Source organism: Saimiri boliviensis, chromosome 7, assembly GCF_048565385.1.
Source record: "Saimiri boliviensis isolate mSaiBol1 chromosome 7, mSaiBol1.pri, whole genome shotgun sequence".
Lineage (NCBI taxonomy): Eukaryota > Metazoa > Chordata > Mammalia > Primates > Cebidae > Saimiri > Saimiri boliviensis.
Genome location: NC_133455.1, coordinates 126,522,053 through 126,534,283, shown reverse-complemented (window position 1 = coordinate 126,534,283; position 12,231 = coordinate 126,522,053). Strand labels below are relative to the sequence as shown.

At 53.3% G+C, this 12,231-nt stretch overlaps 2 protein-coding genes across 4 annotated transcripts; one reads left to right on the top strand and one right to left on the bottom strand.

Moving 5' to 3' along the window:
- Window positions 1-135: 135 nt before the first annotated feature.
- CDCA3 (cell division cycle associated 3) lies at window positions 136-2,855 on the top strand. Its single transcript, XM_003944865.3, has 6 exons — window positions 136-206; window positions 419-595; window positions 831-960; window positions 1,512-1,805; window positions 1,929-2,035; window positions 2,488-2,855. Exons 2-6 carry the CDS (start codon window positions 476-478, stop codon window positions 2,641-2,643), a joined length of 807 nt encoding a protein of 268 aa, XP_003944914.1. The 5' UTR covers window positions 136-206; window positions 419-475; the 3' UTR covers window positions 2,644-2,855.
- Window positions 2,856-4,289: 1,434 nt separating this feature from the next.
- Window positions 4,290-12,181, bottom strand: GNB3 (G protein subunit beta 3). Of its 3 annotated transcripts, XM_003944862.4 has the most exons (10): window positions 11,093-12,181; window positions 10,782-10,868; window positions 10,499-10,537; window positions 9,067-9,173; window positions 8,898-8,961; window positions 8,612-8,774; window positions 8,441-8,507; window positions 8,157-8,358; window positions 5,800-6,016; window positions 4,290-4,882 (listed from the first exon to the last, which is right to left on the bottom strand). In XM_003944862.4, exons 2-10 carry the CDS (start codon window positions 10,836-10,838, stop codon window positions 4,776-4,778), a joined length of 1,023 nt encoding a protein of 340 aa, XP_003944911.1. In that variant the 5' UTR covers window positions 10,839-10,868; window positions 11,093-12,181; the 3' UTR covers window positions 4,290-4,775. The 3 variants fall into 3 exon arrangements, with proteins under 3 accessions (XP_003944911.1, XP_074259542.1, XP_074259543.1); XM_074403441.1 differs by lacking the exon at window positions 4,290-4,882 and having other exon boundaries at window positions 4,889-6,016; XM_074403442.1 differs by lacking the exons at window positions 4,290-4,882; window positions 11,093-12,181 and having other exon boundaries at window positions 4,889-6,016; window positions 10,782-11,086.
- Window positions 12,182-12,231: the final 50 nt, after the last annotated feature.

Below are 12,231 nucleotides of genomic sequence, written 5' to 3'. Positions count from 1 at the left end.
AATTGACCCCTGCAGTCACCATGATAGACGTTCTCCCAGACCAATAGCTTCCTGGCTCGGGGCGGGCCTTACGTGGAGGGCCTATGAGATCTACGTCGGCTGAGCCAATAGGATCAGGGCAGGGGGCGTGGCGGGAAGTTTGAAACTTGTAACCTCGGGAGTTGAGCCACGAGCTGTTGTGCACCCAGAGGTGGAATTAGGGCCCGGTAAGTGACTTGAATAATTCCATAAATAAGTGAGAGGGCTCGGCAGGCCCAGAGTGAGCCATTTGGTCAGCTGCAGCAGTCATTAACCCCGCAGAGGCCTCTGGTCTCCCGCCAGGGGCTTCCTCTACTGGAAACTGGGAAGATAGGGTGGTTTAGGGTCGAAGATCTGACGTGGTCGGGATAAGCGCTGAGACCTGAGTCACTTCATACAGGCATTCCCTCCTCGTCCCGGGCCGGGCCTTGCCCCCACCCTGCAACTCCTGGTTGAGATGGGCTCAGCCAAGAGCGTCCCAGTCACCCCAGCGCGACCTCCGCCGCACAACAAGCATCTGGCTCGAGTGACGGACCCCCGTTCACCTAGTGCTGGCATCCTGCGCACTCCCATCCAGGTACTCTGGGCCAGAGTGGAAAGGGCAGAAAATGTCGGAATTCATGGGCCTCTTCCTAATCTGATTTTGAGAGAGCCCTCATGCCCCCACCCTTATCCTGGCCTTATTTTCTGCATTCTCAATCTGTTTGGGTAGGCTGGCTATCTGAGGGCCTTGACAATTCCTTTCTGGAATATGGGGAGGAGAGGAGAGAAGAGTCAGGGCCCAGACTTGTTCTAGCCTATGGTCCTAATAGGTGGAGAGCTCTCCACAGCCAGGCCTAGCAGCAGGGGAGCAACTGGAGGATCTTAAACCTGCCCAGGACTCAGATCCCCGTTCTCCTACTCTTGGTATTGCACGGACACCTATGAAGACCAGCACTGGAGGTAAGTGTTGGGCCCAGGGAATGCTGATGAAGCTGTAATCTATTATTCTTGGGTAGGGTCCATGAAGGGTCTCCATCCTCAGACCCATCACACTCATCTCATTTTTTTGTTCCCAGGCTGGGCATGGTGGCTCATGCCTGTAATCCCAGCACTTTGGAAGGCCCAGGTAGTCAGATCACTTGAGCCCAGGAGTTCAAGACCAGCCTGGGCAACATGGCAAAACCCCATCTCTACAAAAAAACAAAAAGCACAGTGGTATGAGCCTGTTATCCCAGCTACCCAGGAAGCTGAGGTGGGAGGATTGCTTGAGCCCAGGAAGTCAAGGCTGCAGTGAGCTATGATTACACCACTGCAGTCCAGCCTGGGGGACAGAGCAAGTCCCATCTCAAAAAAAGAAAAAAAAAATTGCTCCCTTTCACATTGCTTTCCTGATTTCTCTCTTCCCACTTGCTCACCCACCTAGGCATGAGTCCTAAGGTTCCTGTATCTTTTGTTCTTTGCTGAACGATGTGCATCAGAAGGTCACTGTTCACTTCACTTCCTTCCTCTAGACCCTCCAAGCCCACTGGTGAAAGAGCTGAGTGAAGTATATGAAACTGAAGACTCTAAATCGAATCCTCCCCCAGAGCCTGTTCTGTCCCCGGAGGCATCTTTATCTTCTGAATTGGACCTGCCTCTGGGTACCCAGTTATCTGTTGAGGAACAGATGCCACCTTGGAACCAGACTGAGTTCTCCTCCAAACAGGTGTTTTCCAAGGAGGAAGCAAGACAGCCCACAGAAACCCCTGTGGCCAACCAGAGCTCGGACAAGCCCTCAAGGGACCCTGAGACTCCCAGATCTTCAGGTACAGAATCTAAAGGCAAGATGTAGGGAAGATAAGCCAGGATAATGTCCGTGGGTGAGTGTGGGAAGAATAAACTGTAAGCCCTAGTTTTGGGTCCTTGCTTTAATTCCTTACGCACCCCAGGTTCTATGCGCAATAGATGGAAATCAAACAGCAGCAAGGCACTGGGGAGATCCCCGCTCACCATCCTGCAGGATGACAACTCCCCTGGCACCCTGACACCACGACAGGTAAAGGAAGAGAAGGTGAAAGCTGTTAGTAGAATGTCCAATGTAGTGGGTGGGAGGCCCCTTTTTTTTTTTTTTTTTTGAGATGGAGTTTTGCTCTTACGGCCCAGGCTGGAGTGCAGTGGCGTGATCTCAGCTCACTGCAACCTCCGCGGCCCAGGTTCAAGTGATTTTCCTGCCTCAGCCTCCTGAATAGCTAGGATTGCCCAGACTTGGGATTACAGGCACGTGCCACCACGCCCGGCTAATATTTGTATTTTTAGTAGAGACGGGGTTTCACCATGTTGGTCAGGCTGGCCTCGAACTCCTGATCTCAGGTGATCTGCCGGCCTCAGCCTCCCAAAGTGCTGGGATTACAGGCGTCAGCCACTGCGCCCGGCTGGGAGACCCTTTTACCAGATCTTCCCGCTCCTGAACAGCAACACCCCCGCCAACTTATATACTGCCTTTTGCAGGGTAAACGGCCTTCACCCCTAAGTGAAAATGTTAGTGAACTAAAGGAAGGAGCCATTCTTGGAACTGGACGCCTTCTGAAAACTGGAGGACGAGCATGGGAGCAAGGCCAGGACCATGACAAGGAAAATCAGCACTTTCCCTTAGCGGAGAGCTAGACCCTGCATGGCCCCAGCATGCAGTCACCCAGGGCCTGGTGATAGCTGTCCTCCCACCCCTTCTCTCCCAGGGATACTGAGGAAAGGCTTGTTTTCTTAGACTCCTCCTCAACTACCAAACTAGGACTAAGAGCTTTGTTGGGCTTTCTTTGTGTCTTGTGTGTTTCTTATATATTAAAGGAAGTAATTTTAAATGATACTTTCAAAAGGTATATCTAAACCTTGCACTGAGTCTTCTGTGTATAGAATGGCAGCCTAGAGAGCTTGCGTTCCCTGGCCGGAGTCCACTGGTGCTCTGAGCCTCCTCTGCACACTTCCCTTAAACCGCGGTGTCCCCATGGCCCTGTCCTTGGCCCTTTCCTCCTGCTCGCCCTAGGTGTTTGCCTCTAGAGCTTTAGCTGTCACTTCCCTACATTCTGGTAACTTCCAGGTCTCTCTGTCTAACCTGACCACAAGTTCTTCAACATCGGTTTGTCTAAAGCTGAATTTATGATCTTCCCCCAAAAGCTGTTCCTCATTCCCTCTTCCCTTTCCTTATGAATGACAGCATTTTATCTACCTAGCTGCCACACCCAGACCTTGGCCATTATCTCAAATCCTTCCCTCCCAATATCCTATATCCTAGCACTTGGTCAGTAAACCCTGGTGATTCCATGTTTTGTTTCTTCGTTTGTTTTTTAGAGGCAGGGTCTTGTTCTGTTACCCAGGCTGGAGTGCAGTGGCACGATCACAGCTCACTGCAGCCTCAACCTTCTGAGCTCAAGCGATCCTCCTGTCTCAGCCTTCCGAGTAGCTAGGCTTACAGGCAGGAACCACCATGCCTGGCTAATTTTTGTGTTTTTTTTTTTTTTTATAGAGATGGGGTCTTGCCGTATTGCCCAGGCTGGTTTCAAACTCCTAGGCTCAAGTGATCCATCTGCCTCAGCCTCCTAAAGTGCTGGGATTACAGGCATGAGCAACCATGCCCAGCCTTCCCAGCTAATTTTTAAAATTTATGTAGATACAGGGTCTCACTATGTTGCCCAGGCTGGCCTTGAACTCCAGGCCTCAAAAGATCCTCCTGCCTCAGCCAAGGCTCTGGGATTATGGGCATGGGCTACTGTTCTGGCCGATTCCATGTCTTTAATCTCTTCCTAATCCCTCCCCCTAACCCCTCTGACCTACCACTCTCACAGCTCTTGCAACCTGCCTCCCACCTTGCTTTCCTAATGCCAGTCTTTCCTCCCTCCCTTTCATCAACGTACACTGCTTATTTCGGAAAGATCTGGAGCAATCTTTCGGAGAAGCATAATTGTGTTACCAGTCTGCTCAGAACTCCTCAGTGGCTTCCCATTGCCCTTAGGAAAAAGTCTGGACTCTCTGGCGTGGCATTCAAGACCTTTTATAATCTGATTCCTTCTCAGTCTAACCCTCCCATACAAACACACACCTAGGCCCCACAGGCAGGCCATAGCAAACTGCTGCACACAAGGTCCCCCAGCCGCCTGCTGAATACCTTCTCCTGATCCATCTCAGACCTCCTCCCATGAGCCCACAATCTGTCCAGTACCCAGCCTTTATCACAGCACCTGTAACACATGACTGCCCTTACATGGGACCTTGGTCTTTTTGGAACAGAAGGGAGTGGAAGGCAAACATCACAGATGTACCAGGATGCTACATTTTATTGCAGGTGTTTTAGGAGAGATAAAAAGGTAGAAAAAGGTGAAAGCATAAGAAGAGGGCCAGGACCCTAATGGTGCCAGAGCCATAGTCACAGGGCCAAAGCCCTGTCCCACCCAGGTCTGGACAAACGTAGTGGCTCTGGGGGGAGTCCTGGGGCCTGGGTCCAAAGACTGAAGTCTGCTGTGCCTTGGAAGGGCTAGGGAGGGGCCAGTTGTCCTTGCTCATTAAGGGAGAGGCTGTGAGGACTGGGGAGCAAAGGCCATGGGAGGAGACGGGGCAGTTCTTTGCCCCTGTGTCCCTGATGCTGCCTCCCAAAGGCACAGTCCACATGCTCCCCACTGCCCTCGAAGGAGAAAGCTTAGTGGGAATGGCACCTGGCATATAGAAGAGAACACCTGAATGTGATGGGGTCGGGGAGGGGCTGCTGAGTGTCTTCATTGCCTTTCACTTCCCTTTCTCCAGCCTCCTCAGTTCCAGACTTTGAGGAAGCTGTCCCAGGAACCTGTGGCCACAGCCATCCCATCAGCTGTGACTCCCAGGCAGCTGACCCTGTTGTCGTGGCCAGAGAGGATGCCTGAGGAAGAGGGAAAGGAGTCACCATGTCTCTCCAAGCTGATTTGGAAAGCAGTGTGTGCATGCGTGTGTGTGTGCAGGTGTGCAGGTGTGTGGGGGTGTGTGTGCACGTGCGTGCTTGAGCACATGCCTGCAGGGATGCTAGACTGGGTAGGCTGGGCTCAACCCTCGAAGAAGAAAGATGAGAGACTGAAAGAGGATTAGCCCTAGGGCAGGGGGTTCTCTGTCAAGAGCTTCAGTTGGGGGAGGGCTGGGATCAGACAGGGAAAGCCAGGAAGGATCTGTGTGCTATGAAAAAAAACCAAGGACACCTTGGAAAACAAGGCAATCCATTCATCCTATTTGTTTCCAGATGAAGAAACTGAAGCCCATGGAGAAGTGACTTGTGCAAAGTCACTCAGAAAGTGAGCAACCTAATTAGGATTTGGATTCTGCCTCCGGCCAGTATTATCTTCATCAGCACCTGACCTCTCGGTAGAGAAGAAATCATCCTATCTGACCAGCTTCGGGACAGTCCTAGACGAGCCCTAGGCTGGAGTGAGGGCCCTCAGGCCACTCCAGATCTCCTTGATTCTGCCTTGATTACATATTTCCCTGAGACTGTCTTGCCTCTCAGTGGGTGCCCCTGAAATGCCAGGAACCCAGAACTGACTGGACAGTCAGAGTCCACACATCTCCTAAGGCAGGGAGCAGCCATGGCATTGGACAGTGGAGAGAGGCTGCTTAGAGCAACATTGAGGGAAGACAGTCCTAGGTTGGGAACCAAGGGGTACTGGATTCCATGGGTTGAGTCACCCAGTCACAAGGGACAGCAGTAAGAGAGTCCGAAATGGGAGCCGATGAAGGGTACAGAATGGGGAGAGAGGGCTGGGGAGAGTCCTTCCAGCTGAGGAAGCAGCAGCCAGGGCTGGCCCTTACCCACACGCTCGGACTTCATGGAGTCCCAGACATTGCAGTTGAAGTCATCATAGCCAGCGAATAGCAGGCGGCCGCTGAGGGAGAAGGCCACGGATGTGATGCCGCAGATGATGCTCTCGTGGGAATAGCAGATCAGCTCCTGGTCTGCCCGAAGGTCAAACAAGCGGCAGGAAGCATCATCTGAGCCCGTGCAGATGGCCTCTCCATTGGGGAAGAACTGAAGGCACAGGTGGCAAGTGGGTCAGGGATTAGGCCTGGGCAGCCCACAGCCTCTCCTGCTCTCTGGCTCTTACCTGACAGCTCCAGGTCAAGCCGCTGCTCTCAGCCCCTCTGCCTGCCTTTCCTTGGTTTGGGGTGAGAAGCAGCCCTGCCAGCGCATACCATGTGCCAGTGACTTCCCTATGCCCTTCCCCTGCTCTGCGCTACAGTGCTGCAGGCAGGCATCATTTCCATGTCGCAGGCGAGAGTGCCAAGGCTTGCCTGTGGTGACCTGGCTAGGAGAGCGGACGGAGGTTGTCCCAGACTCCTGGACTACACAAGCGGGCTGTTCAGGGTGTGCAAGAACAGGGTCAAGTACAGATGCAAGGCCTGAATCTCACTGCGAGGAAATGTCAGATAAGCTCAACCGGAGGGAGAATCTACAAAAAACTGGCTTGGACTCTTCAAAAATGTCAATGACATAAAAAACAATGAAAGGTGGGAAAACAGTTCCAGTTTAAAGGTGGCGACTAAAAAGATATGGCAAGGATGCAATGCGTGTTTCTAGACTGGATCCTGGATAGGAAAAAAACCATAGCTATTTTGGACATTTTTGAGACAATTGGAGAAATCTGAATATAGACTGTAGGCTACAGTGTCAATGTTAAGTTTCCTGATTCTAAGAATCATACTGTGGCCGGGCGCGGTGGCTCAAGCCTATAATCCCAGCACTTTGGGAGGCTGAGGCGGGCGGATCACGAGGTCGAGAGATCGAGACCATCCTGGTCAACATGGTGAAACCCCGTCTCTACTAAAAATACAAAAAGTTAGCTGGGCATGGTGGTGCGTGCCTGTAATCCCAGCTACTCAGGAGGCTGAGGCAGGAGAATTGCCTGAACCCAGGAGGCGGAGGTTGCGGTGAGCCGAGATCGCGCCATTGCACTCCAGCCTGGGTAACAAGAGCGAAACTCCGTCTCAAAAAAAAAAAAAAAAAAAAAAAAAGAATCATACTGTGGAGGCAGGTGAATCACGAGGTCAAGAGATCGAGACCGTCCTAGTCAACATGGTGAAACCCCGTCTCTACCAAAAATACAAAAAATTAGCTGGGCATGGTGGCGCGTGCCTGTAATCCCAGCTACTCAGGAGGCTGAGGCAGGAGAATTGCCTGAACCCAGGAGGCGGAGGTTGCGGTGAGCCGAGATCGCACCATTGCACTCCAGACTGGGTAATGACAGCGAAACTCCGTCTCAAAAAAAAAAAAAAGAATCATACTATGATGATGTTAAAGAAAGGCTTTATTTTAGGAAGTACTTAAGGGGTAAAGAAGCATGACATCTGCAACCTACTTTCAAAGGACCCAGAAAGAAAATGTGTATCTACATCTGTGTGTGTGTGTGTGTGTGTGTGTGTGTGTGTGTGTGTGTGTGTGTCTATGGCTATTTATCTAGAGAGAAAATGATAAAGCAACATGATAGAGTGGGCTGGGTGCAAGTAGCTCATGCATGTAATCCCAATATTTTGGGAGGTGGAGGCAGGAGGACCACTTGAGCTCAGAAGTTTGAGCTCAGCTTGGGCAACATAGCGGAAACCCATTTCTACAAAAAATCAAAACATTAGCCAAGTGTGATGGCATGCACCAGCTACTCAGGAGGCTGAGGTGGGAGGACTGCTTGGGCCCTGGAGGTTGAGGCTGCAGTGAGCCACAATCGTACCACTGCACTCCAGACTGGGCAACAGAGTGAGAGAGACTCTCTCCAAACAAGGAAAGAAAGAAAGGGCTGGCCGGGCGCCAGGGGCGCACGCCTGTAATCCCAGCACTTTGGAAGTCCAAGGTAGGCGGATCATGAGATCAAGAGATCAAGACCACCCCAGCCAAGGTGGTGAAATCCTGCCTCTACTAAAAATAAAAATATTAGCCGGGCTTGGTGGCAAGTGCCTGTAATCCCAGATACTCAGGTGGCTGACGCAGGAGAATCACTTGAATGCGGGAGGTGGAGGTTGCAGTGAGCTGAACTCCAGAGCGAGACTCCGTCTCAAGAAAAGAAAGAAAGAAAGAAAGGGCTAGGGAAGCTACGGGAGAGGCAGAGGATGTGTGTTGTATGTGTTGTGGGGAGTGTGGGGAGGGAGCTGGAGTGAGGCGGGGGTGGAGGGGCACTCACACAGATGGCGTTGATGTCCGACTCGTGGCCAGTGAAAGTCTGACGGCAAGTCCCCTCTCGAACATCCCAGAGCTTGGCGCTGGCATCACAAGCCCCCGAAATGAAGAGATTGAAGTCGGGAGACACAGCCAGGCTCATGCAGTCACCCGTGTGTCCCACAAATACAGTCTTCTGCTGCCCAGTCTCAATGTCCCACAAGGCACTGCCAAGAAGGAGGGAGGCTGTTAGGCAAGGCCAGGCCAGGACCATTCCCAAGCCCTAGCACTGGCAATGTTCAGTCTCACCACGTGGTGTCCCCCGAGCTGGTCACAATATTGTTGTCATCCAAGAAGCGGCAGCAGGAGAGATAACCTGGAGGTGGTTAGAAGGACAGTGCCCTGGCTGCAGAGCCACAGGCCAGGGAAAACCCAGGGTTCTCTGAACCCCTCAAGGGGAGGAGAGAGTCTCTCCCTCACCTGTGTGAGCAGAAAGCTCCCGGCTGACCTTGACATTGCCCTCACGGGATTTGAGGCTGTAGATGGAACACATGTTGTCCAGCCCCCCACATGCCACAAAGTTCCCTGATGGGGCGTAGGCACAGGTCATGACCCAGGAGGAGCGCAGAGGGATGGCGTGCACCTGCAGGGAGGATGGTTTGAGCAGAGATGGGACCCGAGCTGAGCTCCCAGCTGGGCAGAGGATGGCAGGCATAGGGCCCCTAGGAAGGAGGTGGTGGTGGAGCTTGGGAGGCAGGGCTGGTACCTTGTTCGTGGTGTAGCTGTCCCACACGATCAGCTTCCCATCCTGCGAGGCACTTACCAGCAGCCTGGGGACAGGGCATCTCATATCATGCAAGCCTCTCCTTCCTGCCATCCTCCCTCCCACTCTCACCCTCCCGCTCTCGGTTCCCCTCAACCTTCCCAAGACTCACTTGGAGTCAGTGGCCCAGTGCATGGCATAGATCTTGGCCAGGTGCCCCCTTAACGTCCGCCGTGTCCGCATCTGGACTCGTCCCACCACCTCTAGGCCAGACACCAGCTGCAGACAGAGGGGCACTGAATATCAGGGTGAGCAGGCTGCATGCCCAGAGGTCTGCCACAGCCACTGATCTCTACAAGTTCCTGCTCTGTGCCAGGCTCTAGGTCAGGACCCCAGCCTTAGAGAAATAAGTGTCTGGCCTGAGTGTCTTAGACTGACGTGGGAAAGAGACGCCGGCATGGCCAGGGGTGTGTTGCTAAGTATTTAACAAGCATCTCTCCAGTGTCGGTAAGGAAGGTGGGAAGGTGATGTCTACGATATAAACATTTGCACTTTGGCCAAAGTCAAGCTGCCAATGTGAGGTTACTGGAAACAGAGTTGGGAAGAGATGTGCACAGTGGTCTCTCCCGAGCCGAGAGGAGTCTGCTGTCACCCCCACACTGCAGCATGGCCACTGGGTACCTGGGGCATCACCATGACCCTGAACTGCACCTCCTGAAATGTGTGATCCTCTGCCTCTGGAGCTCTAACCAGATTCTAGACTTAGGCTGGGGGTCCAGAGTGGACAGTCTGATTTGCCATTACTTGCTTTGCTATCTTTTTTTAAAATTAAAAACAATTTTTTAAATTAAGACAAGATGTCACTATGTTACCCAGGCTGATCTCGAACTCCTGAGCTCAAACAATCCTTCCACATCAATCTCCCAGTGCTGGAATTACAGGCATGAACCACTGTGCCCAGCCTGCTTTGTTATCTCAGGCAAGTTACTTCTCCTCCCTCAGTCTGTTTCCTCAAGATGTAAAATGAGGCTTATCATAGCACCTACTTTACAGAGACATCATGAAAGTTAAATGAAATTAGGTATTTATGCAGCTTAGCCCAGTCTCTGGCTCATAAAAAGTGTTCACTATTAACATACATAATCCAATCTAAGATGCATCACTAAGAAAGAAAAGATGCTGCCAATTCTAATTGAAACGATCATCCATTGTTGAATGCATCTTGATTTCAGAGATGTCAAAATGTGAATAAATGTGCATCTTAGAATTGACAAAATACAGTATAGAAAACTAGCAAGTAGAGTCTGCAAGGCCTTGATGATTTACAAGGTACTATCGCCTCTTCATCTTCAAGGCCCTGGGAGGCGGGTGTAGTGACTCATGTTCTACGGACGAGAATAGGAACTGTGTCTGCGTCTTTCGCATCCAATATGGTGCCTGGCTCAGAGCAGGTCCCACTAAATGTTGGTTAAATAAATAAACTAGCAGCTTTCCTCACTCCAAGGACATGCTGTACTAAAGCTCCGAGCAACGGGCTATTGCTGGTCAGGGAGTTCCCTTCCCCTCCCCCCATGCCCTGCCCTCAGGGGGACAGGGGGTCTCACCTCTGCCAGGGTAACGTCAGCACAGGCTTTCCTGGCATCCTGCAGGGAAAGCAGACATCAGGGGAGCAAAGGCAAGGTGGGGGTGGCGGGTGCAAGGGCCCCTGAGGCAGGTTGGGCTTGGGGCTCTGGGGTTTGGGGGTCTCGAATATGCAATCCAAGTTTAGAAAGTCTCTGGTCACTTCTGCTCACTCAAGAGCAAATCCAGCCCCCTCCCCATGGGCCACACTCCCTCCTGTCCCCAGCTCTGTTTTCTGGGGCCCCAGGGGGAGGGCTCTGGAGTTACTGCAATCTGCTTCTTGAGCTGCTCCGCTTCCTGACGCAGTTGCTCCATCTCCCCCATGGCTGACCGGTCAAGGGGTAGCTCGGGCTCCTGCCAGGAACATGGGGTCGGTGTTGAGGAACCCCCCACCAGGCTGTGCTTCTGCCCTTCATGCCCACACCAGACTCCAAGACGCAGGGAAGTGACTGGGTGCCGACACCACCTCCCCAGCCAGGCCCTCCAAGTTTGGAGTCCTTTGCATCCAGCCCCAGCCTGCCTGTGTCCTCCCTGGGCCCCGGCCCAGGAGAGCAGAGCCCAGGCCAGCTCCCTCTTACTTGGGCTCTGGCTGGACCTCGGCCCGGTTTGCAACTCCGGTTCCTGGGCGCCTCCTTACTCCCTCAGCTGCGACGCCCGCGCCCGCTCGTCACCTGCCCAGGCTCTGCTGCCAGAGGAGCTGGCCTGGCCTGGCCCCGACTGGCAGGGGGTGGGGTTGGGGGGGCCTGACAGGGAGGGGTAGGGCCAACCACAACGTCAGGCAAATGAAATCAGCTGGCAGGGTTGGAGGGGGAGAGGACAGGGAGGGAGGTGTGTGGCTTCCAGAGACTTGGGCCCGGCTTGGAGGAGGGGGGCCAGGAGTGCAGGGCCACAGAGAGGAGCGGCCCCCACCACAAGCCCTGAGAAAGGAGGGGTTGAAGGGGTGCCTCCCTGGTCGGTCTCTGCAGGCAGAGATAAGAGCATCAGGCCTCATGGGATTAGAGTAAAGCTGTGAGGATTAAGGGTTGGGGTTTTGGAGGGGTACAAAGGAGCAGAAGCACCTACAGCTTCAGTGCCCCCCACCACCGGCCCCGGCCCCCATCCACGGTGATGATCTTGGCAGTCAGGGCCCACTTAGCAACCCGGCTAGGAGGCGGGATATAGGGTGATAGATGGCCCCATCGTCAACACCTCCAATTGTGCTCCTTAGCTCAGGGTGCTGGGGAAGAGGGTTTGGTATGGGAGGTTGCAGGCAGGAGCTGAGATTAGAAAGGACTGATCTGGATAATCCTTCTCCTCGACAAACCCCAACCAGCTGCCTCTGGGTCTGATCCTGTGGGGGGAGAAAGGTACAGGGGACCCACAGAGAAGGATGGACAGGTCTGCCCCTGCTGTGGCTGGACAAAGGATTTCAAGTGGAAGGAAGCCCAGTGCCCTGCTCCCAGGCTGGGGTCTGGCCCCCTCCTTGGCCTCATGAGGCTTTGAAAACAGGAGTCAGAGAGGTCAGGCTGCCCTAAGTCTCAGCAAAGCTCAGAGAGGGAAGACAGGGCTTAGACTTGGAGGCCTAAGGAGCAGCTGTCAGGGGCTTGGGTCATTTGCATGAGGGGAGCAGGTGGCTGAGATTTCCCTGACAAATCACAGGCCCCAGGGGCCCCACCTGTGGGAGGCCCAAAGATACCTGTCTCCTCCCAGGCCAGCCAGAGCCACCCCCACCTCCAGC

Coding starts and splice junctions, on each gene's coding strand:
- CDCA3 (XM_003944865.3), top strand. CDS start 476: ATGGGCTCAGCCAAGAGCGTCCCAGTCACCCCAGCGCGACCTCCGCCG. Junction 961..1,511: donor TATGAAGACCAGCACTGGAG/GTAAGTGTTGGG, acceptor TCCTTCCTCTAG/ACCCTCCAAGCCCACTGGTG. Junction 2,036..2,487: donor GCACCCTGACACCACGACAG/GTAAAGGAAGAG, acceptor TGCCTTTTGCAG/GGTAAACGGCCTTCACCCCT.
- GNB3 (XM_074403441.1), bottom strand. CDS start 10,838: ATGGGGGAGATGGAGCAACTGCGTCAGGAAGCGGAGCAGCTCAAGAAG. Junction 8,775..8,897: donor ACAGCTACACCACGAACAAG/GTACCAGCCCTG, acceptor TCCTCCCTGCAG/GTGCACGCCATCCCTCTGCG. Junction 6,017..8,156: donor CGGACATCAACGCCATCTGT/GTGAGTGCCCCT, acceptor CTGTGCCTTCAG/TTCTTCCCCAATGGAGAGGC.